We start from the raw sequence: 27,963 nt of genomic DNA on the forward strand, positions 1-27,963 counted from the left end.
TATCAAGTTGGTGCATAGAGTATGTAGATAAGTACCTCTGTACTCATAGTGAAAAATTATTTTAAGAAACATCATTTGTAAAGCCCAGTGATTGGACTATACATCTCATTATAGATATTAGGACAAAAAAAAATATTGTGCACCATTTTCAGTTCATGATATACTTTATCTCATGATAAAGAAAAAAACATTTTGTGTCTTTTTTTTTTCCTTGAGAAAGTGACCAACCCAACTGTTCTGGGCAACACCTAGAACCCAGATTCTGGTCTCTAAATACTAAAAGAAATCAGAGCTTCTTGGATAAACAGCTCTTCTCAGTTGGGACAGGAAACGTAAAACAATTTTCTTTCTCTAGTTGCTTTAGGTATAAGGTTTGGTGGTTTGAGATTTTTCTTGTTTCCTGAGGTAAGCTTATATGGCTGTAAACTTCCCTCTCAGAACTGCTTTTGCTATATCCATAGGTTTTAGGTTGTAGTGTTTTCATTTTCATTTGCCTTTCGGTATTTCAAAATTTCCGCTTTGATTTCTTCAGTGGTCCGATGGTTGTTTAGTAGCATATTGTTTGGCCTCCAGGTTTGTGATTTTGCAGTTTTTTTCTTGTAGTTGATTTGTAGTCTCACAGCTTGTGGTCAGAAAAGATGCTTGCTATGACTGCAATTTTCTTAAATTTACCAAGGCTTGTTTTGTGGCCTAGCATGTGATTTATCCTATACAGTACTTCTTTTCTTCTTCTTCTTTTTTTTTTTTTTTTTTTTTTTTTTTTTTTTTTTTTTTTAGGGCTACACCCACAGCGTATGGAAGTTCCCAGGCTAGAGATCCAATTGGAGCTGCAGCTGCCAGCCTACACCACAGCCACAGCAATGCTGGATCCTTAACCCACTGAGTGGGGCCAGGGATTGAACCTGGGTCCTCATGGATGCTAGTCAGGTTTGTTACTGCTGAGCCACAAAGGGAACTCCCTATACAATATTTCATGTGCACTTGACAAAAATGTGTAGTTGCTTTCAAATGGAATGTTCCATGTTTATCAATTAAGTCTATCTGGTGTAATGTATTACTTAACATCAGTGTTTCCTTACTGATTTTCTGTCTGGGTAACCTGTCCACTGATGTCAGTTAAAGTCCACTACTATTATTACTTTCCTGTCAATTTCTCCTTTTATGTCCATTGATATTTGCCTTATATATTTAGGTGCTCCTATGTTGAGCGTATATATTTACAATTGTTTTATCTTCTTACTGGATTAATTCCTTGATCATTTTATAGTGTCCTTCTTTGCCTCTTTAACAGTCTTTAAAGTCTATTTTTTTCTGATAGAAGTATTGCTGCTCTTTCTTTTGATATCCATTTGATGAAATAGCTTTTTCCATACCCTCACTTTCAGCCTGTGTCTTTAGATCTAAAGTGAAACTCTTTTAGATGGCATATATACAGGTCCTGTTTTGTATCCATTCAGCCACCCTGTACCCTTTGGTTGGAGAGTTTAGTCCATTTACATCTAATGTCATTATCAATAAGGGTGTTCTTATTGCCATTCTGCTAATTGCTTTGGGGTTATTGTAGATCTCCCCCAGCCACCCCTGCCCTTTCTTCTTTTCTCTTGTGATGTGATGATCATCTTTAGTAGTATCTGTTTGGATTCTTTTTTCCTTTTTGTGTGTGTATCTATTACAGATTTTTGGTTTGTTACCATAAAGTTTTTATATAGCAGTCTATGCTTATATATATGATTGTTTTCAGTTAATCTCTTCATTTCAAATGTATTTTAGAACCTTGCATTTGTACTCTCACAATTATTTTGATATTTTACATATCATGTTTGTCATATTTTGTGTATCCTTTGGTTGCTTATCATGGCCATAGATGATTTTACTCCTTTTGTATTTTAACCTTCTTACTCTCTTTGTGTGTAGGTGATTTTTTACATTTACTTTATGTTGGCTTTACCAGTAGCTTTTTCATCTTATAGTTTTCTTGCTTCTAGTTGTGGCCTTTTCTTTTTTGCCTAGAGAAGTTCCTTTAACTTCAAGTGCTTCCCCCTGTGAGGGCTGTGAGTGTCCTTTTAGTTTGGTGGGCTATGTTAGGTGGCCTTATAAGATTGGCTGCCCTCTAGCCTGGTTGACTGCCAGGTTCTGCTTTGTGTGGGGGTTGTTGCCTGCTGGTTAGCTGGGCCTTTTATGAAATGGCTGACTGCACAACTCACAGGGGGCCTCAGGGCTAGTGCTGGTTCACTGGTGGGTAGAGTCAGGGTCCAAAAGGCTCTATAGAATTGTTGCCACTGCACCGATGGGTGAAGTCAGGTCCTGGGGTTAGTGCCAAACTATTGGCAGGCAGAGCTAGTCCTGGAGTCCGGCTGCAGGGCCCAGGGAATCCAGATCTGGTGTCAGATCGATCACTGGAGGGGAGGGAGCAGTTCTTGACAAGGTTGGATCCAGGGTGTCCTGAAGCCAGGTAGTGGGTAGGGCCAGAGCCCAGCATATCCCAGGATAGGGTCTGGCCTGCTGTGAGCAGGCAATTGTATCCACAGGCTGTAGGATTGTGGTTTTCTTATATCTGATGTCTGCTCCTGGTTGGGTGAGGCTGGTCTGAAGGCTAGTGCCTGTCCATTTGTGGGTGGAGCCAAGTCTTGGTCCTTTTGTGGGAAGATCTGTGTCTACATGCATGTCTAAGGGTAGCTCTGGGCTCACAAAGTCTTTAGACAATCTGTATGCTGACTGGGTGGGTCTGTGTCCCTTGACCAATAAGTTGTCTGTCCTGAAGCATCCCAGCATTGCTGCCTATAGGTCGCAGGGTGGCGTCATGTCTTGGTGCTAATGACTAGAGGGAGGATTCCACAATGGTGCACAGTGTTGGTGTGGTAAGCTCCCAAATATGGCTGCTGCAAAGTTTCTCTGTCCCTGTCCCCAGGGTGAGCCGCAGCTGCCCCTCACCTCTTCAGAAGTCTAAGACCAACAGGTTGGTTTGGCTTTGGTTTCTATCAAATTGCTGCTTTTGTCCTAGGCCCTGGTGTATGTGAAATTTTCTATGCACCTATCTCCCCCAGTCCTTTGGGACTCCTAAAATTAAGCCCTATTGTTTTCAGAGCCAAATGCTGTGGGGGCTTGTCTTCCTGGTGTGGGACCCCTTGGCTGGAGAGTCCCACATAGGGTTTGGACCTTTCACTCCTTTGCGAGAGCCTCTGTAATATACTTACTCTCTAGTTGGTGGATTTCCCACCTGGGGGATTGGGACTGGATTATATTGCAAGTCTGCCCCTCCTACCCATCTTGTTGTGGTTCTTTCTCTGTCTTCAGTGGTAGATTTCTCCTGGTAGGTTCTGGTCTTTTTCACTGATTGCTGTTCTGCAGATAGTTGTGATTTTGGTGTGCTCCTAAGAGTAAGTGAGCTCCCTCTGGGCCTTTCTACTCCCTCATCTTGGCCAATCCCCTGAACTACAGTTTATTTTCCTGCTTCTAAGGTAAAAGCTGCATCAGAGAAGGGTTTGCTTCACCTCTTACTCTTCTATCTCAGCACCTAGACCTGTGCTGGGCACACACTCCATAAACTCTAACCAGCAGATGACTAGTTGACAGGTGTTTAGTAAGCAAACTCACACACACACACAAAACAACTAGCAGTTATGATGATTAGATTTCAAACAAAAGGACAACTAACAATAGTCTACATTTAAACTTCACTCTTTATATGGAGCTAAAGTAGTATCATCCATATTAATTTCTAGTCACAAAGGAACAAAAGCAAGTGTACAAGACAAAAAAGGTGTGCAAGTGTAGGGCTAGACTGTCATCCTAACATTGTACCAGTGGCCAAACTTAGGGTTATACCAACAGTCAGACACATATGTCTTCTGAGGTGATCCAATATAATTAATGTTAGAAATATTTAACTTGAAACTGTGAACTCTCTAAGATAACTTGCATGCTAGTCTCCTTTTTACTCTGCCATATAAAGGAACAAGGTAAACAATAAAATGAAATAATCACAAAATCCTTAAGACAGGACATCATTCCTTAGGACTAGTGTGGACTCTTCTATAAGATCTCATTTTAGTAAAAATGCATATGCATAGAAAAATACCATAGGAGTTCCTGTTGCGGCACAGCAGAAATGAATCCGAATAGGAACTATGAGGTTGCAGGTTTGATCCCTGGCCTCCTTCAGTGGGTTAAGGATCTGGCATTGCCGTGAGCTATGGTGTAGGTCACAGACGAGGCTCAAATCTGGTGTTGCTGTGGCTCTGGTGTAGGTGGGCAGCTGTAGTTCCAATTAGACCCCTAGGCTGGGAACCTCCACATGCTGCGGTGCGGCCCTAAAAATAAAAAAAAAAGCCACACACATACACACACAAAAGAAAAATACCATATACAGAGGTGTTAATAAGAGTTACCTCTGGCTGTTGGGAGTACAATCTCATCTATAATTTTCTCTCATACATTCTGCTTTTGTGATAACATTATTTTGAATTAAAAAGAAACAATTTTCAGATTAAGAAGTTTGGGCTTAATGTTCCTATGAAAATTTTTTTTCTTTAAATTAGGTAACTTGGGCAGATTTCTACTGGGAAATTTGTAGTACCACACTTTTGGTCTTTAAACCTGATTTGTTGGACATCCATCCAAGGCTGGTGACATTACGGAAGAAGGTCCAAAGCATTCCTGCCATCGCCAACTGGATACAGCAAAGGCCCCAAACCAAGCTCTAGGTGATGTCAGCTGCCTCCAAACTTTGTTATCCTTTCCGGCTTCACTTCCATCAGACAAGAAGCTCTATCAGCATGCCACACTTTGCACTCTTTCCTCCCCAACTCCATCAAGACTTCCACTTTTCCATATTCTGCTTATTAGGAAAAAAGAAAAATGCCTTTGTTTCCTGCATCTTTTCTTTTCTCTTCCAGTATAGCTTCATATCATGTATAACTGGGGAAAAACAGATTAAAATGCAGGCAGGCCTCGCTTTGCACTGGTTCTTACATGCATGAATTCCATTCATAATGGTTCAGTCATATAACACATTTTCCAAAAAAAAAAAAAAAAAAAGGTGTGAGCTTCAGTTATCATGGTATATTATTAACTCTAGCTGCAAAAGTACAAACTTCACTGCTGGCCCTTCAGTCCACAAATCACTATGTAAGTAACAGACGTGTATCATGACCGATCACTTCACTTCTTTCAAAGTCTGTTAGTCACTGCACATCCATTATTCACACACAGAGCAAAGCACCTAGTGGCGCTGCTTGCTTCTCAGTGATAAACCCACTTGAAATTTTACAAAAATGGATAATTGAAAAGGGGAACTCACCAACAAAGACAAAAGTGCAATAAAGAAATGAAAAGTGATAATGCTGCAGTTAAACTCAGACTGAACAGAAATGGAAAGAGCTAACAGTAAGAATGTTGACACTATTGCAGTTCAAGAAGCTCTAGATATGTAGCCGGAAGAACTTGGTGAAGGCAAACTTACTGACATAAATGAGAAAAGTGGTCGTGACAAAGAAGATGAAGGTATCTCAGAGGAACTGAGACTGGCAAAAAAAAACCCCTCACATTAAAAGGTCAAGAGAATGTGGAGACAAGCCACAGATGGGAATAAAATACTTGCAAAAGGACTAAAGTATACAAAGAACACTTAAATGTCAACAATAAAATGAACAACCTGATTACAACATGGAAAAAAGACCTGGACAGAGAAACACCTCACCAAATATATACAGACAGCAAATAAGCCTGTGAAAAGACAGGCTTATTGTTGCTTGTCTTAGCAACATTATATGTCACTAAGGAACTCCAAAATAGAACAATGACTTACCATTACAACCTATTAGCATGGGAAAAAATTCAAAATACTGATAACTACAAATGCTGGCAATGATGTGGGGTAACAGGAAGTTTTATTCATTGCTGACAGAAATGCAAAATAGTACATACAGCTTGGAAGAGTTTGGTATTCTTACAAAACTAAACCTAACTCTTAGCATATGATCCAGCAATCACACTTTTTAAATTTAATGGCTGTACCTGTGACACAGGGAAGTTCCTGGGCCAGGGATCAAATCTGAGCTGTAGGTGTGACCTATGCCACAGCTGCAGCAACGCTGGATCCTTAACCCATTGTGCCACATTGGGAACTCCCACAATCATACTCTGGAATTTGCCCAAAGGAATTGAAAACTTAGATTCACACGAAAACTAGCACATGGAATTCCTGTTGTGGCACAGCAGAAATGAACCCTACTAGTATCCATGAGGATGTGGGTTTGATCCCTGGCCCCGCTCAGTGGGTTAAAGAATCTGGTGTTGGGAGGAGCTGTGATGTAGGTAGGCAGCTGCAGCTCTGATTCAACCCCTAGCCTGGGAACTGCTACATGCCACACCTGCAGCTCTAAAAAAAAAAAAAAAGAAGAAAAAAGAAAACAAACAAAACCCCAAAAAAACAGCAGCACATAGGTGTTTGGGGCAGGCTTATCAGTAATTGCCAAAACTTGGAAGCAACCTAAATATCCTTAAAGTAAATTGTGGTACAACGAAACAGGAGAGTATTACTTAGTACTAAAAAGAAACGATCTATCTAGCTATGAAGAGACAGAAAGAAAACTTACATGGATTTTTAAGGCAGTAAAACTGTTTGATACTATAATGAATTTACTTGTCAAAACCATTGAAGGTACAACATCGAGAATGTACCCTAATGTAAACTACGGACTTTGGGTGACTATGATGTGTCAACCCTGGTTCACTGACTATAACAAATGCACCATTCTGGAGTGGGATACTGACCGGGGGGGGCGGGGGAGCTGTATCTGTGTGGGGGCAGTGGTACATGGGTACTCTCTGTACTTCCTGCTTCACTTGCTATGAACCCAAAACTTTCTTTAAGAATTAATGTTTATTTAAAAAGAAAAAAGAACAGAGATACTTCATGAAATTGGAAAAGCAATAAAATGCTGGAAACGGATCCAAATTTAGGATCAGATTTAGCCAAGGTAAAATAATGCTCACTTAGTACTAGAAGGTACTGTTCAAACTACTTTGATAAACTCTTTTTAAAAAATAAAACTTCTTCGATGTTTCTAACATTAGTTTTACTGTTTTGTAAAACAGTAAAATATTTTTACTGTTCTGTTCATTTCCTTATATATTTATAACCAGCAATGTTTTTGATGTGCTGACAAAATTTTTAAAGGTCATGGAACATTTTCCCCAACGATTATTTTGTGCAATTTCAGCCTGCAGTCATTTCTACAGTCCCATACTATGTGGAAAATAGGAACTGCTCATAGAATCATGCCATTTAAATAGAAATCTTCCAAATAACCATATATTTTAGATTACCCCCAACCTCTTTTAAAGCATAATTATATTGGAACATCATATTTTAGTTCAATTTACATGTTAATATTATTGTCTAATCTTAGTATGTCGTATTAGAAACATATTAATAACATATAATCTTATACCTGCAACGCAGGGCAGAAGTAGAATGTAGCTGAGAAGCAAAAAACCAGGAAAAGAGTATGGGGGGGATGAAGAAAGAAAAGTCCATCTAAGTGTGATCTGGTTTATGTGCTTCTTTCCTCCCCACAATGTTCTATGAAATTTGAAAAAAAAAAGAAGTTAAATATGACACACAGCATTAAGGATCATATAGAAAAACAAAAGTATTTCCCAAGTACCTTGCAGCTTTAGATTACATTTTCTTGCCATTAGTAGCTGTTAAGAAATGATAGTAGTTTATAAGTGACTCTCACGGCAAAGTACACAATCATGTCATCAAGGTAGCCTAGGGAAAAAAATTACCTTTCACAGAAGAAACTCAAACAATACTCTAGATAACGAAGGTAAAAATTGTGCTTCCCTCATGCACGTTCATTTTCTTCTACATAGTTACACTGACAAGCTTTAATGAAAACAGAACTTGGTAAAAGTGATGAATACAATGTTTACCTAAATTATGAAAATCCTGAGAGTCCCACTTGTTTATAAAATAATTCAAACAGAAAATGCAACCACAGTAGTTTTCATATGGAAATATTTCAATCAGAGCATCACCATAACCTTTATGTCATCTTTTCCTTCCTAAAGGACAATACATTCCATTATTCTATTCTGTATCTAATGTTTCCTCACTGGGAAAGTAAGTGTGAGAGGGGCGAATGAAGTCAGAGCAGAAATTGTATATTATAATCACACTATATACAATAATTGCATACTTACAATCAGAAAAAAAATTTTTTGCAAAGAGTTAAAAGATCAATCCCTTAGTTTTATGGACTAATTAAGGTCACACAAATGAAAATTTGATCTCTGGATACTCCTATGTAACCACTATACAGTAACACCCACTAGGAACACTGTTGCTGTTTCAACATAGACATCTATTGGTACAAAGTTATAAGTCTATGCAGTAAGGAATACAGTTATAAAAATACTTACGTCTTCTTCAGTTGGCCAAGGTATTACTCCAACCACTGTGGCTTCATATGAACTCTTTACTGATAATGGATTAACATCAGTCCAATAAAGGGGCTAAGGAGAATACTCCCAAAGCAATAAGTTCCAACTTATTGAGAAAGAGACAATACTAAGCACACAATCTGTCAATGTTACGTATTTTTAAGGGTAAGGGAATGGAGTGTTAGATACTATTAAAAAGGGTATGAAAATACAACTTATGATCACAAATACTTTTATTAAGCCCAAAACACATAGACCATTACAGAACCCAACTACATTTCATTGAAGATAAAAATATAGATATAACAGTAACAAAAGAAAGAGCCTATCACTGAAGATACGTTAATACGGAAAAGTTATGAGAACTCCACTATGAAATTTTTGTAAGTTATTATTCTCAACAATTTAAGAGATTTGGATACTGTGATGCAGGAGGAGGTAGTAATACTGTCTGCAGACTTTCAGCCTATTATACTAAAATATATTGAGTATGTTCAATACACTTTCAAAATAAGTCTACTGAGTCATGAGTTTCAGTCTATAATATCTGAAGAATCACTATAAAGCTTCATTAGCTTTCTAGCTCGAGGATTATGTTACCCTAGAAACTTTGGAAGTTAGGATGTCTTGAAAGTATAATCTTCAATAATTAACACATTTTTGATTTATAAATAGGTTTATTTATAATGATATTTACATAATAAAACAAAACACATTAAACTCACAAGTTATACAAAGAAACCGATGTATAATAAAAACAGCAATATAGACTGACAGGCAAAATTTAAAGAAAGATTCAATAAAGAGTTAAATATCAAGTAGACAACTTTACTTCTTCTAAATTTCACTTTGTCACCCACACTGAATTGGAATTGAACAATGGCTCTCTCCTCAGGAGGTCCTGTACTGGAAATTCTGGATACTGGTAAATTATATTTTGATAAGAATTTAAAGTTAATGACCTATTTCCATGCAGTACCTAATGCTGCCTTAGTATGAAGTCATATTCAGTTTGTTTTTAAGTGAAAGAGCCTGCTAATCTGTTGTGCCAGGCTAGAAAAATGTCACCAACATTTTGGCTGTTGTGTAGAGATGTGGCAGGAATAAACTACTATTTAGAGAGTGAAGAGAAATGGAGCAGAAATGACTGGGCAACAATTTCAAGAGAAGCAAAAGCCAGGAGAGGGAAATCAATGAAAACATGCACAAGAATAGGCATAGTAATAAGCACGGTTAGTGCGGTTGGGAAATGAACAGAAGGAATTGATCCATGGAGCAGTATAAGGGCTTCTTTAGATACTATTCACTGGAAAACAACTTAGTGCCTAACCAAACAAATTTGTTTTAACAGAAGTACTTGTGAGGACCTGGGGGTGTTAGTATATGGAATGCCACCTTTAAATTCAGGTTGAGTTCTTGTTGACAGTGGTGAACATCTGCTTCAAATAGCAATAAAAATGAAAGCTTTATAATCTATACAGCTGCATTCTTTAACATAATAAAAAGGAACTTCAAATGAGACGCGCAAAAACAAAAACATAAGCATTGTCAAATAAGGCACATGTAAAAATCTACACACATTATCCAGTGAAAGACAATATATATATATATTTGGAGGTAGAAATAATTACAAAAATACTGACATTTCTAAAGCATTAGCGTATTTGTTACAAACAATCACCAACTAATCCCCATTCAGAAAACTGTTTTGTAAAATGATTATTCAACATCTTCAAGACTACATATTTGTGGCTTTTTTTGAAATTTCACATGTGAGCGTCTGGAGAATTCAGTTAGTGGCAAAAAAGTTGTCCATACTATGAGAAATGTAATATGGAAATTATAAAAAGTTATAAATGTTCGTAAACCCCACGGTCATCATAATGTAAATGTCCTTGAGTGCACCAAGTTGATATTTCCTCTTCAGCTAGGAATTAACGATTCACAGGCCCATGGACGTTTTTAGTAATGTGGCTATATCTGCTGGCATACTCCCTTCATCACCTGCAGGTCAGAAAGTGGTGTTCAAAGTTTGATTAAAATATTCTATGAAATACGTTTTTTCTTTTTTCTTTTTTTTTTAAATGGCCACATGCAAAGCATATGGAATTCCTAGGCCAGAGACTGAATCCGAGTGAGCTGCAGCAATGCCAGATCTTTTAACCTTCTGCTTTGGCTTGCGCCCACAACTCTGCAGTGACCTGAGCCATTGCAGTCAGATTCTTAGCCCACTGTACCACAGCAGGAACTCCTACTTTTTTTTTTTTTTTTTTTTTTTTTTTGTCTTTTTGCCTTTTCTAGGGCCGGCAAATGGAGATTCCCAGGCTAGGGGTCTAATCGGAGCCATAGCCACTGGCCTATGCCAGAGCCACAGCAACACAGGATCCTTAACCCACTGAGCAAGGCCAGGGATTGAACCTGCAACCTCATGGTTCCTAGTCAGATTCGTTAACCACTGCGCCACGACGGGAACTCCAGGAACTCCTACTTTTGTTTTTTTTTTTGTTTTTTTTTTGGCCACCTCCTGGCAGACACATGGAGTTCCCAAGCCAGGGATCAGATACGTGCTACAGCTGCAACCTATGCTGCAGCTGCGGCAATGCTGGATCCTTTAATCCACTGTCCTGGGTTTGGGATTGAACCTGTGTTCTGGCACTGCAGAGACACTGCTGATTGCTGTGCCACAGTGGGAACTCCACTGGTGAATTGTTAGGCATCTGACTCAGTGTCACTCCCTGTTAAAAAACCTTTCCAAATTCCTGTGTATTCGCATTGCCAGCACAGCAATCTACAGCTTCTCTCTGTGATTTGATACAGATTATATACAGATACAGAGGTACAGTTTGGGTCATATCCTATTCATACCACACAAAGTATTTACTGCTCAAATTCACTAAATAAAAACACTATGTAACAAACTGAATAGAGAAAACAACAAAGACTCCAAAATCCAACCAAACCGAAATCATTTCACCCACACCCTTATTTTCAGTCTAAGGATACAATCTGTGTTTTTTAAAATTTCAATTAAACAAGACCCCAGTATCTAGACATTTATTCAAGTCTCTCTCTTCCTGTCACACATACATTCTAATCTAAACTTATGAGAATACTTATAGCTACTCTTCTCCTTTCAGTAAAATACATACGCACAGAAACACAAACCCCCATATACCCTCTCAGGGAAGTCACTGATATGCCTGCCTCCAAGCTCATCCAGACTGGGAAACAGCCTGTGAAATCAAATTTAACATCAAATATGGAGTTCCCATCATGTCTCGGTGGAAACAAATCTAACTAGTATCCATGAGTGAGCAGGTTCGATCCCTGGCCTCGCTCAGTGGGTTAAGGATCTGGCGTTGCCATGAGCTGTGGTGTACGTCACAGACACAGCTTGGATCCCACATTGCTGTGGCTGTGGTGTAGGTCAGTGGTTACAGCTCCGATTTGACCCTCTAGCCTGGGAACCTCCATATGCAGTGGGTTTGGCCCTAAAAAAGAAAAAAAAAAAAAAATCAAATAAAAAAGCAAGATGCAAAGACTGCATGTTAACTTGTATAAAAGGGAGAAAGAATACACATACTTATTTCTACTTGCATAAAATAACTGGTCACAAACTAAAAAAAAAAAAACCAAAATCCTAATGTATCACCTTTACGGCAAAGAGGCTTTGGGTTTTATACCTTAGGAATTTTGAACTATGTGAATGTATTATCTTTTCCAAAAAAATACACATAAGTAAAAAAATGTAACTTTTAAAACTTTCAAAATTATTCCTTCAAGAAGATGGAGGGAACTGGTCAGAATAGCTATCATTAACAAGTCTACAAATAACACATGCTGGAGAGGGTGCAGAGAAAAGGGAACCCTCCCACACTGTTGGTGAGAATGTAAACTGGTACGACCACTATGGAAAATAGTAGGGAGGTTCCTCAGAAAACTAAAAATAGAATTACTATATGATCCAGTAATCCCACTCTTGGGCATCTATCTGGAAAAACTTTAATTCAAAAAGATACATGCACCTGTATGTTCATAGCAGCACTATTCACAATAGCCAAGACATGGAAACAAAATAAATGTCCACAGACAGATGACTGGATTAAGATGTGGTACAGATATACAATCGACAATACATATACACTGTGTGTGACAATATATATACTCAGCCATAAAAAAAAAAATTAAATAATGGCATCTGCAGCAACACAGATGCAACTAGAGATTCTCATACTAAAAGAAAGACAAGGACAAATACCATATGATATTATTTAAATGTGTCATCTAAAACATGGCACAAATGAACAGATCTACAAAACAGAAACAGACTCATAGACATAAAAAAAAAAAAAAAAAGACTTGTGGTTGCCAAGGGGGAAGCAGAAGGGAGTGGGATGTATTGGAGGTTTAGGCTTCGTAGATGCAAACTAGTACATTTAGAATGGATAAACAATTAGGTTCTACAGTACAAGAGGGATCTACATCCAATCCCCTGGGACCAAGATGGAATATAAGAAAACAACGTATGGGCGTTCCCATTGTGGCAGCGGAAATGAATCCAACTAGGAATCATGAGGTTGCGGGTTCGATCCCTGGCCTTGCTTAGTGAGTTAAGGATCTGGCATTGCTATGAGCTGTGGTGTAGGTCGCAGATGAGGCTCAGATCTTACGTTGCTGTGGCTGTGGTATAGGCTGGCAGCTCTATCTCTGCTTAGACCCCTAGCCTGGGAACCTCCATATGCCACAGGTGCAGCCCTAAAAAGCAAAAAAAAAAAAAAAAAAAGGAAACAATATATATAAATGTTATGACTGAGCTACTTTTCCCATATAGCAGAAAGTGACAGGACAGGAGTTCCCATTGTGGCTCAGTGGTAACGAACCCAACTAGTACCCATAAAGATGTGGGTTTGATCCCTGGCCTCACTCAGTGGGTTAAGTATCAGGCGCTGCCATGAGCTGTGGTGTAGGTCACAGACACAGTTCGGATCAGGCATTACTGTGGCTGTGGTGTAGGCCAGCACCTGCAGCTCCAATTTGACCCCTAGCCTGGGAACTTTCATATGACACAGGTTTGGCCCAAAAAAGCAAAAACAAAAAGAAAAAAAGAAAAAAAATTGACAAAACATTGTAAATCAACTATACTTCATTCAAGTTTTGAATGAATGCTTTTTACTGCACTCTAGTGCAATGGTTATTTGCTAGTCAAAATGAAATTAATATAAAAGAATTCTTAGTAAGTCATTGTTATGCCATGTACTTTAAATCTCTGGATTCCCAAATATTACTTATGAAGTAAATCATAAAATTATAGATGCAATTTTATTTCTGGGATGACTCATAGATAAGGGAAGGAAGAGACAGAGTTCTTCAGAATCGAAGTGTTTATATCAGTTCTGGCAAAATGATCGTAGTCACTGCAGTACTTCTGAAATAAGTATGCCTCTCTTCTCCCAGGCTGTCCCGAAACTGCACGCCAATTAAGGCTTCAGATCATCTCTGTTAATCCCTTTGCTGCTAATGTGATGGCTTTTCATACAAATAGTTTATGCTGACGAAAAACTTACCTTCATCTATTGTGGTCATATCTTGTTCTAGTTTCAATTTCTGTTGATTAATTTTTAGCATGGATTCTTCAATCGTCCCTTGGCTTATTAATTTTATAACTAGTACTTCTCTAAAAAAAACATAAGATATGTCCATTGGTTACTTAATATAAAATCATTTGATATATATATATATATATATATATATATATATATACACTATATAAATAACCTTAGATTTCAATAAGAATCATTTAAAAATTGTATAACAGATATATCCATAAATTTAAATTCTTTCATTCAAACTTTTATTCGAGATTGGTATTTTCTGAGCACATCACTTTTAAACTTCCTTTCCTACCAATTCAAGATTAGAGAAAAAGATATCTGTACTTTAAAAATCACTGGTAAAATGTATTACAATAAATAGTTGTGGGTTCAGGTAGGTATTCCATTTTAAAAAGGATCTTGCTTTGCTTTTCAGGTTACAAGAAATAACTTAGTACAAAAAGTAAGGAAGTATAGTAAAGTATAAAGGTTACACAGGAGGTTTTAGTTCCATAATAACTATTGATAAAATTATTTGGTTCATAAATGAATACATCAATGTCTTTTGGAAATATAGTAAAATACTCCATAAAAAAACCAGTCTGCCATTTACATGTGAAATTAGAGTTGAATTATCGATACTTTCACTTCTTCGTGTCCTGTGACCAATGTCTAATTTAACTTTCACCTAGGAGTTCCCATGGTGGCTCAGTGGTTAACGAATCCGACTAGGAACCATGAGGTTGTGGGTATGATCCCTGGCCTTGCTCAGTGGATTAAGGATCCAGCATTGCCATGAGCTGTGGTGTAGGTCACAGACGTGGCTTGGATCATGCGTTGCTGTGGCTGTGGTGTAGGCCAGCAGCTATAGCTCCGATTAGACCCCTAGCCTGGGAACCTCCATCTGCCGCAGGTGTGGCCCTAGAAAAGACAAAAAAAAAAACACAAAAAAAAAAAACCAAAAAAAAAAAAACCCTAAATATCTGCAACTTGCAAAATCCAATTCCTATAGGGTAACAAGGTAGCAGTAGCATGCACATTACCAAGTCTATCTGGCTCTTACATGGTCTGACAAGCAAGCTTCTTCAATTACTAATCTTTTTCAGAGGGGTTAGACCATTGATAAGACTTCATTTTCATTAGCTGCAGAACTATTTGGACTGGGGGTGGGAGGTTATTTTGTTTTAATTACTAGAATATTAATAGGTTACATGGTGGAGTTCATTCATATTTAACACTGTATAAAATAAGTGGGAGTCATGCTTTGCTGAAATATAAAAACTAAGGCAGGACATCTGACAGACCATATTCTAATATTTTATAAAAATTACACTGGCATTTGATTAAAAATAAAATTTCAGCTGCAAACTTACTTTGTCTGGCCTACTCTATGGCATCTATCCTCTGCTTGTTTGTCATTGTAAGGATTACAGTCAATGTCATGAAGTATAACAACATTTGCCGAGGTCAAATTTATTCCTAGGCCACCAGCTTTTGTTGACAGCAGAAACACAAAGATATCCATATCGGTATTAAACTCGTCAATTAGATGAATTCTATGAGACAAATTATATTAGGTTAAATCTCACAAAAAGCTACATAATTGAAACAGAAAACAATCACATCACATGGAAAATAAACCTGAAGATGTAAATACATGTTCTTGGCATTAAGAGTTATTTTTCCTGCAGCTATTTCATTGAAAAGAGCTATCTAATTCACCAACTTTTTTTTATATACCATTTATCTAATTTTTACTTTTAACTATTGGGGTTTGATTAATTTCTACAGGACTAATCTGTCCTTTGTTTAATGATTTCTGGCTTTTCTAAATTTTGCACATGACTTTTCAATCTTTATCCTTCTCAGAATCTGTCCGCTGCAACTCATAGGCAATATACCCAATGAACTAAGAATCTCAAGATCAAACTATATTGATGGACTTTCATTAGCATGACTTCTTTTCTTATTCTAATGCAGTTTTTAAAAAAATTATGGCTGATAAAATATACCAAAGATATAAAGCAGTTTAAATATACTAGAACAAGCATTCCTTTTTCTTTTCAAAGACAATCTTTTTAACTTTTGAGAATTAAAAAAACAAACCAAAACCCTCAGACTTAAAACAATTACCCTTAAAGTAAGCAATTCAGACCAAAAAGTAAACCTTCATCTTATAGTAATAATGGATGATTTAAAGTAACCAAACATAAGATTCAAAGCAATACACCTCTACCAAATGCTCTATACACTTAAAATTCTAACAATCATTCCTTACTTGAAGGGTAAGGTGGAGAGATTTGCTGAAACGAAAGTATACCAACCTTTCAGAAATCTGAGTCTTTCCATCTAATCTGAGGTACCTATGCTGATGATGTTTTAAGAGAACCTCTAAGATATCCAGCATCATGGTAAATTGGCTAAATAATACGACTCTATCACCCTGTGGAAATACATACATTAATTAGAGACTTAAGAAAATAAAATCCCAAGCATTTAATGAAAAACCGATTCTTTAATAAAAGTTAAGTAACCATAGCTAAGGTAAATTTGTTATTTCAGACTACATATAAATTATCTTTTAAACTTCAGACCTAAAATTGATTTTTAAGAATAATAACAGGAGTAGCTACAAAAAGTACTCTTTGGATTGTGATCTTACAAATTTAAGCTAGTGCACAAATAACAGAAATACTTTATTTTATAAAGTATCTTCAAAATACTAATTTTGATGCCATCATAGATTTTCACCTACGAAATAATGACGATATTATTCTTCAAAAAAAATCAATATAGATCTATTCTGCTAACTTCTGTTAGATGGAGGAAAAGTAATCAGGGAAACACATGCCCAAATATAGCCCCCAAATCCTCAAAACACTAGTTTCTAGAAGAATGTAGAGCACAGGCTAAGCAAGTCAAATCATGCCAGAACTGTTTTAAAGAAATTTAACTAATTGGGAAAACATAAAGAGCAGCATTTTTCATTAGTACCTTCTGTTTCAATTCTGACAATATGCATCCTAAAACTCGGAATTTTCCAGAATCTAAAATCAAGTCCATGTCTAACTGGAAGTTATTAATGTGTCGATACTGTTTGCAAAGTACATGTAATTCAAAGTCTGTCATAACCTCCATATCTTCAAAAATCAGGTCAGGGTTAGCCTCACAGTGTGTGGGTTCCTTAAAACAAAGCAAAACAATATACACTTCAAAATGAGGATAACTTATAGTATGATCAGAAAAATCTAATTATTCATATCTGACATAGTATCTAAATCATAAAGTATTTTAATGCAACGGATTCAGCAAAGGAAACTGATACTCATTTTTTAGAAACAATAAAGGGGGGAAGTTGTTAGTGTTTTAGAAATAACATACTGAAATATTTATAGGTGAAATAATGTCTAGAATTTGGTCCAAAATAGTCTTGAGGAGGGTTCTAGGTGAAATTAGAGTAGTGTCATTCCAGAGGTAACTGAAGAAAATGACTGAAGGTTATAATGGGCAGAAAAGTTCATTATACAATTCTCTCTACTTTTACATACCTGATAGAAGTTTAATATTAAAACATTTATCTTTTTTACTTTTTTTTATAGGCTGCACCTGCCGCATATGGAAGTTCTGGGCTAGGGTCGAATAGGAGCTGCAGCTTCTAGTCTACACCACAGCCACACAGCATCCAAGCTGCATCTGTGACCTACAATACAGCTCACAGCAACACCAGATCCTTAATCTACTAAGTGAGGCCAGGGATCGAATCCACCTCCTCATGGATACCATGCCGGTTTGTTACTGCTGAGCCATGATGGGTGCTCCCAACATAAAAAATATTTTAAAAAGCAAATGGCTGCTTTAAACACAAGTATCTATTCGGAGAAAAAGCAGTAGGTGCTGAGGGAGAATGAGGCAAAAACAGAGTGACGGCTAAAACTAGAGACAAAACACAATAAAGAAATAAAATGAAGAAAACAAATGGAAAAAAATGACTCATATTGAGGACATAAAATCTGAGGGATCTTTCTGGTGAAAAATAAATAAAAGTAGAGCATTACAGAAGTCTAGACCAGGAGCTGGCAAACTTTCTCTGTAAAGGGCCATACAATAAATATTTTAGACTCTGTAGGCTAAATTATCTGTTCTGCAACTACTGAACTCTGCCCTTGTACTGAGAAAGCAGTCACAGAAAACACAGAAACAAAAGGGTTTGGCTGTGTTTGAACAAAACTTTATTCGTAAAAACAGCCACTGTCATATTTGGCCCTAAGGTCATACCTGGACTGTCAGTCCTTCCTGGCTCTTATGTCACCTAAATTACTTTAAACTTTGTCTTAAAAATGTTTTTCTTAAACACATGGTTAAAGGGTTAATATGCTTATAGCTTCAATGGTCTGATTTTTAGACTAACAATGAGGCTCATGTTTAATTGCGTCCATAAAGATTAGCGCTAGCATAATATGGAATCCTTACCTTCAGCATAAGCTGAGACATTTCCTTGAGCTTTTCAGCTGTGTAATATTGACGATGTAATAAAGGGTGATTGGCCATTTTTCTCAATTGCATCATGACATTGCACATTTCTGTGTTTTTTTCTGTGATCCAAAAAGTACACATTAAAAAAAACAACAAACAAAAACAAACTGATAGCTGTTTGTTGAAATACATCTCAATGCAAACAAAAAGGTTTTAAAATTATTTCTTAAAATTTCAACTAATTTTAAAAAACGAGCAAATCCCACCATCATATGATTAACAAATACAGCCCCAGTACAAGATATTTTTCACATAAAATTGTGAAATCAAGTTATACCCATGTTATTGATAGATTTTTTCAATCTGTTGAAAAGACCCAAATAGAGCTGCTCCTGCTTCTCAGACATTGCACACAACTCAATTTGATCTTTCTTGGGAGGTAGCTGCTTGAGAACCTGCAAAAGGAAAAAAGTTTAAGAAGATCATTCATACAAAGGAAAACAGGTAAAAAAATTCATAATAAAAAATATACAGGTAAGAGTTACCTCTTCTTTTACTCTTCTCAGAATAAACGGTTTTATAATTTGTTTTGCATGTGCTATTCTCTCCTTTTCATATATACTTTGCTCATCTGCTGATTTCTAAGGAAAATAAGAACATTAACTATTAAATTTTCATTTAAATGATCACAATAACAATAGTACACAACATGAAATACTGTGTAATACAGTTGGAGTTATTTGCCACAAAAATTCAATTCATTCCAGACGGAACTTTACACATGAATTCTGGACTATACTTCTTAAAGCTGCATATGTATTTTGACGTTTCATGACACATAATCATGCACTATGCAGAGGTAATGAAATTGAATTGCACTAGGATGGTGTTCAGAAGTAATTAACTGATGAGTCATTACTGATTATGGGGTAACTCCCTTAAAAAGTGTGTGCAGAGACAGGATTAAGAGGGTAGAGTAGAAGGACTGGAACTCACCTTCTCTCATAAAAGAAACAAAATTACAACCAACTGCTGAACAACCTTCAACCAAATAGACTGCAAACTATCAAAAAAATATCCTACTCCAGGAGACAAAGAGGAGGCCACATCAAAATGGCAGGAGGAGCGATTACGTGACATGAGCAACCCCATACCCACCGGGTAGGCGGCCCACAAATTGGAAAGTGGAGGGAGAGTTCTGAGCCCTACATTAGGTTGCCATGCCTGAGGATCTGGCATTGGGAGAAGTAGCCCCTGGAGTATTTGGCATTAAGGGCCAGTGGGGCTTATGCACAAGAGCTCCACGGGACTGGGGAAAAGGGAGACACTGTTCTTGAAAGGTGCACACAAGCTTTCATGTGCACTGGGTCCCAGGGCAAAGCAGACTCCATAGGAATCTGGGTCAGACCTGACTGCGATTCTTGGAAGATCTCCTGGGAAAATAGGGGGTGACCATTGCTCGTTGTGGGGGAAGGATATCAAAGAGGAAATTAAAAAATACCGAGAAGCAAATGACAATGAAGAGACAACAATCCAAAACCTATGGGATGCAGCAACATTTGTTTATAGCAATACAAACCTATCTCAGCAAAAAGGTAGCCGATCTCAGAAAAAGCTCAAATAAACAACCTAACTTTACAGCTAAAGCCAACCAGAAAGAGAACAAACAAGACCTAAAGTCAGCAGAAGGAAAGAAATCATAAAGATTAGAGTAGAAATAAACAAAACAGGAATGAAGAAAACTATAGAAAAGATCAATGAAACTAAAAGCTGATTCTTTGAAAAAAATAAAAATAAAAACTAATACACCCTTAGCCAGACTTATCAAGAAAAAAAAAAAAGAGAACAAAAATCAATAAAATTAGAAATGAAAAAGTAGATGTTACAGCAGTTATCACAGAAATACAAAGGATCATAGAGACTACTACAAGCAACTATATTCCAATAAAATGGACAACCTAGAAGAAATGGACAAATTCTTAAAAAGTACAATCTTCCAAGACTAAAACCAACATGAAATAGAAAAGATAAACAGACCAATCACAAGTACTGAAATTGAACTGTGATTAAAAAACTTCCAACAAACAAAAGTCCAGGACCAGAAGGCTTCACAGGAGAATTCTAGCAAACATTTAGAGAAGAGCTAACACCTATCCTTCTGAAACTAGTCCAAAAAAATTGCAGAGGAAGGAACACTCCCAAACTCATTCTATGAGGCCACCATCACCCTGATGGCCAAAGAGACCACAAAAAACCAGACAAAGAGAGTTCCGTGGCGCAGTGGTAACGAATCGATAGAACATGAGGCGGGCGATTGGCCGCTCAGTGGGTTACGATCGGGTGGTGGGTGTAGGTGCAGACGGCTCGGATCCGCGGCTGGGCGGGGGGGGCTACAGCCGATCGACCTTAGCGGGAACTCATACCGGACGCCAAAAAAAAAAAAAAAAACAAAAAAAAAAAAAAAAAAAAACAAAAAAAAAAATAACAGGCCAATTTCACTGATGAACACAGATGCAAAAATCCTCAACAAAACCCTAGCAAACCAAATCCAACAATACTAAAAGGACTGTACACCATGATCAAGTGGGATTTATCCCAAGTATGCAAGGATTTTTCAATATCGGCAAACCAATCAATGGGATACACCACATTAACAAATTGAAGAATAAAACCATATAATTTTCTCAATAGATGCAGAAAAAGCTTTTGAGAAAATCTAACACCCATTTCTGATAAAAACCCTCAAGAAAGTGGGCATAGAGGGAATGTACCTCACCATAATAAAAGCCATATATGACAAACCCACAGGTAGCATCATTCTCAATGGTGAAAAGCTGAAAGAATTCCTGCCAAGTTCAGGAATAAGACAAGGATGTCTGCTCTTGCCACACTATTGACCACAGTTTTGGAAGTTCTAGCCACAGCAGTTAGAGAAGAAGAATAAATAAAAGGAATACAAATTGGAAAGGAAGAAGTAAAACTATTACTGTTTGCAGATGACATGATACTATACCTAGAAAATCCTAAAGACACTACCAGAAAACTGTTAGAGCTTATCATGATTTGCTAAAGTTGCAGGATACAAAATTAATACACAGTAATCGACTGCATTTCTATATGCTAACAACAAAAGACCACAAAGAGAAATTAGGGAAACAATCCCATTTACCATCATATCAAAAAGAATAAAATACCTAGGAATAAACCTACCTGAAGAGACAAAAGATCTGTACTCTGAAAACTGTAAATGTTGATAAAAGAAATCAAAGATGACACAAACAGATGGAAAGACATACCATACTCTTGGATTGGAAGAATCAATATGTCAAAATGACTATACTACCCAAGGCAATCTATAAATTCAATGCAATCCCTGTCAAATTACCATGGATGTTTTTTACAAAATTAAAACAAAGTTTAGAGGCACAAAAGACCAGAATAGCCAAAGACATCCTGGAAGAAAAATGGAGTTGGAAGAATCAGGCTCCCTGACTTCAGACTATACTATGAAGCTACAATCATCAAAACCATATGGTACTGACACAAAGACAGAAATATAAATCAGTGGAACAGGATAGAAAGCCCAAATTAAACCCACACACCTACAGTCAACTAATCTATGACAAAGGAGGCAAGAATATACAATGGAGAAAAGACAGTCCCTTCAGTAGTGGTGCTAGGAAAACTGGACAGCTACATGTAAAAGAATGAAATTATAACACTTCCTAACACCATACATAAAAATAAACTAAAAATGGATTAAAGACTTAGATATAAGACCAGATACTATAAAATTCTTAGAGGAAAAAAACAGGGTGAACAGTCTCTGACATAAAGCACAGCAATATCTTCTCAGACCCACCTCCTAGAGTAATGACAATAAAAACAAAAATAAACAAATATGGCCTAATTAAACTTAAAAGTTTTTGCACAGCAAAGGAAACCCTAAACAAAATGAAAAGACAACCCCATAATGGGAAAAAATATTGGCAAATGAAGCAACTGACAAGGGATTAATCTCCAAAATTTATGAACACCTCCTGCAGCTCATTACCAAAAAAACAAACCACCCCATCAAAAAATGGGCAGAAGATCTAAAAAGACCATTCTCCAAAGAAGACATAAAAATGGCCAAAAGGCACATGAAGAGGTGTTCAACATCAGGAATTATTAGAGAAATGAAAATCAAAACTACTATGAGGTATCATCCTACTCCAGCCAGAATGGCCACCATCAAAAAGTCTACACACAGTAAATGCTGTAGAGGGTGAGGTGATAAGGGAACCCTATTACACTGTTGGTGGGAATGTAAACTGGTGCAACCACTATGGAAAACAGCATGGAGACTCCTCAAAAAACTAAGAAGAGAATTACCATTTGATCCAGCAATCCCACTCCTGGGCATCTATCCAGAGAAAACCATGACTCAAAAAGATACATGTACTCCAATGTTCACTGCAGCATTATATTCAATAGCCAAGTCATGAAAGCAACCTAAATGTCCATCAACATAAGAGTGGATATAGATGTGGTACATATTCACAATGGAGTATTACTCATCCATAAAAAGGAATGATATGATGGCATTTGCAAGCAGCATGAATGGACCTAGAAATTTTCATGCTAAGTGAAGTTACTTAGACAGTGAGACAACATATACTATCACTTAGGTGTGGAATCTAAAAAAAAGTATATAATGAACTTCTTTGCAGAACAGATACCGATTCACAGACCTTGAAAAACTTACAGTTTCTAAAGGAGACCGGTTGGGGGGTGGAGTGGGGGATGGGCTAGAGATTTGGAATGGAAATGCTATAAAATTGGGTTTTGATGATTGCTGTACAACTATAAGTAATAAAATTCACTGAGTTAAAAAAAAACGAAGAAGCTCAACATTAAAAAAAATATGTATTTAAGGGGGCAGGGGTGAATAGGAAGACAGAAAGGTAGACAATCTGTATTTATTTGTGGAAAATGGTCCTAAAAGAAAGCTAGTGTAGGGATGCAAAAGATAAGGTCTAAAGAAATGGAAGTTTCTGGTCAAAAATCTGTTAATTTTGGAGAAGTGGAATTTTGTTTTAAGATGTAAAGGACTCTTCTGTACTCTATGATCTGCTAGGCTGTCAAGTGGGAGGGAATAACCTTCTAGTGAAGGTTAGAAAGGCAGTTAGTTTGCAGTTGGAAGATTATCATAGAAAATCCTTGCAAAATAAATTTAATTTGGGAGGGTGTGAGAATCTATAGACACAAAGTTTTTCAAGACTATGCTCTACTTTTTTTTTTTTTTTTTTTTTTTTTGGTCTTTTTGCCATTTCTTGGGCCGCTCCTGCGGCATGTGGAGATTCCCAGGCTAGGGGTCTAATTGGAGCTGTAGCCACCGGCCTACACCAGAGCCACAGCGGGATCCGAGCCACGTCTGCAACCTACACCACAGCTCATGGCAACACCGGATCGTTAACCCACTGAGCAAGGGCAGGGATTGAACCCACAACCTCGTGGTTCCTAGTCGGATTCATTAACCATTGCGCCTCAATGGGAACTCCTACTCTTTCTAAGCAACAGGGAGAAAATTAACCATATATTCTCCTAAATAGGATTTCTTTACTGTGACTTTCGAAAATTGTTATTTTTTCATATTTATGGAATTTTACTTCAAAACATATTTCCCAGTTCTACCTTTAAAGAAATGCTGATCATTTACCTAATTTTAATAAAAAAAAGTAATGATCAGACTTTTCAACATATTATATATCTGAGTTATCCACCAAATTTTTTTTTCTTCTCCTTTTTAGAGCCACACCTGCAGCATATGGAAGCTCCCAGGCAGCAGTCCCATAGGAGGTGCAGCAACTGGCCTCAGCCACCAGCATAGCCACAGCATTGCCAGATCTTGGACGTGTCTGCAACCTACACCACAGCTCACAGCAAGATCCTTAAACTCATATCCAGGGATTGAACCCATATCCTCATGGATAATAGTTGGGTTCATTACCAATGAGCCACAATAGGAACTCTGCTATTCACTAAAATTGTCATTCTTGAGAAAATTGAATATTAAAAACCAGAACTTTTAAACAGTGACTGAAGAAGCCACTAATTTATTTTCCACTGTGTTTTGGTTGACTTCCCAACTCATCCAAATACAGGGATATCAACTACTTAAACCTACTTCGTAGTACACATACACCATGAAAACAAACTAATAAAAAAGATGAAATAGAAAAATGGTCCAGATAAAACACCAAGTAACATATTTGAGAGAAAATATGAATTTATGCTTACTGTCTTAGAAGAAAACATTCTTCGTATTTCACTGGTGCTACTACTAAACATGTGTGGCATAACAAAATTCAACAGTGACATGAGTTCTAAGAGATTATTCTGCACAGGTGTGCCTGTGAGCAGCAAACGGTTATTTGCCTGTGGACGAAGGTAAATTTTAGATTAGTTTTTTTTTTTTTTTTTTTTAAAGTCACATCCTTTTTGTCTATCCTCCTCAGTAAGGGAGAAAAAAATTTAGAACTATTATTAGTAATGTAACATTCTATAAAGAAAGATAAGTAATTTAGAAAAATTACCATCTATTGCACTTTATAGAAGAATGTAAAACTAAAAGTCTCATTTTATAAGTAGGTAAACTGTGTCCTGACATTACTTTTATGAGGTAATGAAAGAAGACAAATTATATCTAATATTCATAAAGCTTATCCCATAGAACAAAGGTTAGAGAACTGAAGCTCATGAACTAAGGAAAAGCAAAGAATGAATGACACAGGCTGAATGGCCCAAAAAGCATGAAATATTTACCTATCTGGTCATTTACAGGAAAAGACTCCTGGTCTCTGTTATAAAATACTACATAAAATCAAACACATAATATGAATTTTTCTAATTGGAAAAAATTTACAGAACATTCTCTTACATTAATTGTCATAAGGTGCTGGTAGCGGATAGAGCCCATATTCTTCAGCATATGGCCCTCATCAAAAATTGCGTAATTAAGTTTCAAGCGACGAAACAGACTACGATCATCGGAACTGCTGATTGCACAATTGTACCTGTCACCAAAAGAAAAAAACTATCTCTTAAGTTTTATCTTTAAGAGCATGGATTCAAGTGAGACAATGTTTTATGAAATTATTTTTATTTATATATTTCTAATAGCCAGCACCTAACAGATACCACTAGACACAGCTGGTGCTCAAATAAACACTTGGTATACTATAGGCAATAATTAGGATGTACATGTAACCATGCTGCAAAAGCTGCAACATGTAGTTAAAGGACAATTTATACGTACAACTTCTAACATCTAAAAGAGGCCAATTTGGAAATAATTTATAAGTAATCTGCAAGTGTTACATATTTTGCTTTATGAACTGCTATATTTTAAGAAATAGCAGAAAAAAGGACAGGAAGCTGCAACATTTCTATTAAGAACATTATACTATTTTGTTAAACTAGTAAAGTGAATCCAAGTAGTTAACATCAGCTAAAGTATATATGAAAATGGAGTCCATTTCATTAAGAAAAGATGAATTTTGAATTAATTCTTTTAATCACGACCTCCTGTTAACTAGCAAAAAACTGCAATTAGAGTATTATGCAACAAATTGAGAAATGCCTGAATCTTCATTACAACTCATTCCATGATTTTTGCTGCACAGTTCTTACCATTAACTTTCCTTCATTTTACTACTATTATTTTTTAAACACTTAATAAGAAAAATTAGGTGGCTGCATAAATTTTTTTCTTTGCAATACTTACGTGGTCACAATTACATTGTATTCTTCGTATTTACTATGAATATTATATCTAATCTGTTTACGTTCTTCTTGAGAACCTAGAATTTTAAAAATGATACAAATATTGATTGTATTTATTGTACTTTACTGTGTATTAAGATTTTAAAGAAATTTCCAAAGTTCAAAGCATAATGACATATTCTTACCATAGTAACAGAGCACCTTTAAAGTGGGGCACCATAAATTAACTTCCCTTAACCAGTTATCTACGAAACAAAAGAGGTATTACTTACATCAGCTAGCTGCAACAGGGTATGTGTGTGTAGTGAAATGAATACTAAAATTTAACAAGTTCTACCCAGAAATTATTCTTTTATAAAATAATGCAAGATGATTTTTAAAAATCACATACTTCACAATTTTACTCCTGGTGATTAAAATGATTTTTAGATGGCATCAAAATGAAAAGCAGAGGGCCAACCACTATATTTACCAGTGATTATTAATCTGTAATTTAAAGAGTAGTAGCTTTTTTTTTTGGTTATGTGCATACACACCAAATGTTTAATTATAATTTTTTTCCTTTTTATGGCTGCACCCAAGGCATATGGAAGTTCCCAGGCTAGAGATCAAATTGGATCTGCAGCTGCCAGCCTACACCACAGCCACACCAATACCAGATCAAAGCCATATCTTTGAGTTAATGCTGCAGCCTGTGGCAACGCCGGATCCCTAATCCACAGAGCGAGGTCAGGGATCAAACCCGAATCCTCAGGAGACTACATCGGTTTCTTAATCCACTGAGCCACAATGGGAACTCCTAATTTTAAATTTAAAAGCAGTAGTTTCTCTTAAATTAGTTACTAATTAAAATAATCTAAAAGTATTATGAAAACAAATGATTTCTCAAATGGCACTCGATCTATATTAATTTAAAGCTGAATAACTGATTTATCTTGAAGTTATTTTCTTTCAAAAGACTTCCAATACAATCAAACACATATGTATACATATAAACAAAGGCAAAGGAAAGGAATCACAGAAATTAATATTCACCTCCAAAAACTAAGAGATCACACACACACAGTTTTTCTCCTTATATAAACCACTACCAGTCAAGTACAGTTGTCGACAGTATTACAAACCTATAGTTGATGCCGGAACAACGATCAAATGAGGACCTTTATTACCCTCCTGATAGAGGTAGGCCAGGAAGGCAATGGCTTGAATAGTTTTTCCTAGGCCCTAAAATTAAAAATTTAAGAGACAATACATCAAATTTAAAACAAACAAAAAACCTAAATATTGGGAAAAATAATATCTCTGGTATTACTTATGATTCCCTATAATGCAACAGAGAATTTCTACTACATTCTTAGTTCTCAATAACACATAATACAGATGATATTACAACTTAATTAAAAAAAATTTTTTTTTCCCGCCACACCTGTGGCATGCAGAAGTTCCCAGGCCAGGGATCGAACTTGAGCCACAGCAGTGACAATGCCAGATCCTTAACACTAGGCCACCAGGGAACCCTCAGTACAATTTAATGAGTGGAATGTATCTAAACTGCTATTTAATATGTGATACACATTAATATGGAAGACTTCCACTTGCATGTAAAGGACATAATTCTGGTAACTGTTAATATAAAGGAAATACTTAATTCACGATGGATGGAGATGGTGTTTCAATGACT

General features: G+C 36.6%; 2 protein-coding genes across 5 annotated transcripts in view; one reads left to right on the forward strand and one right to left on the reverse strand.

The window, feature by feature from the left end:
- Positions 1–4,954, forward strand: part of HPGDS (hematopoietic prostaglandin D synthase) — a 30,161-nt gene extending 25,207 nt beyond the window's left edge. For both annotated transcript variants that reach the window (XM_003357079.3, XM_005666983.3), the window contains exon 6: positions 4,539–4,954. In XM_003357079.3, the coding sequence (XP_003357127.2) occupies positions 4,539–4,703 (165 nt within the window). In that variant the 3' untranslated portion in view covers positions 4,704–4,954. The remainder of the gene's footprint in view (positions 1–4,538) is intronic.
- SMARCAD1 (SWI/SNF-related, matrix-associated actin-dependent regulator of chromatin, subfamily a, containing DEAD/H box 1) overlaps positions 9,109–27,963 on the reverse strand; it is a 78,251-nt gene continuing 59,396 nt past the window's right edge. For all 3 annotated transcript variants that reach the window (XM_005666984.3, XM_005666985.3, XM_021101760.1), the window contains 13 exons: positions 27,407–27,506; positions 26,468–26,527; positions 26,284–26,359; positions 25,438–25,573; positions 24,798–24,935; positions 19,061–19,156; positions 18,853–18,970; positions 18,513–18,634; positions 17,037–17,225; positions 16,367–16,485; positions 15,416–15,598; positions 14,016–14,125; positions 9,109–10,455 (listed from right to left, as the gene is read on the reverse strand). In XM_005666984.3, the coding sequence (XP_005667041.1) occupies positions 10,394–10,455; positions 14,016–14,125; positions 15,416–15,598; positions 16,367–16,485; positions 17,037–17,225; positions 18,513–18,634; positions 18,853–18,970; positions 19,061–19,156; positions 24,798–24,935; positions 25,438–25,573; positions 26,284–26,359; positions 26,468–26,527; positions 27,407–27,506 (1,509 nt within the window). In that variant the 3' untranslated portion in view covers positions 9,109–10,393. The remainder of the gene's footprint in view (positions 10,456–14,015; positions 14,126–15,415; positions 15,599–16,366; positions 16,486–17,036; positions 17,226–18,512; positions 18,635–18,852; positions 18,971–19,060; positions 19,157–24,797; positions 24,936–25,437; positions 25,574–26,283; positions 26,360–26,467; positions 26,528–27,406; positions 27,507–27,963) is intronic.

The sequence above is a fragment of the Sus scrofa genome, chromosome 8, assembly GCF_000003025.6.
Source record: "Sus scrofa isolate TJ Tabasco breed Duroc chromosome 8, Sscrofa11.1, whole genome shotgun sequence".
In the NCBI taxonomy this organism is placed as follows: Eukaryota; Metazoa; Chordata; class Mammalia; order Artiodactyla; family Suidae; genus Sus; species Sus scrofa.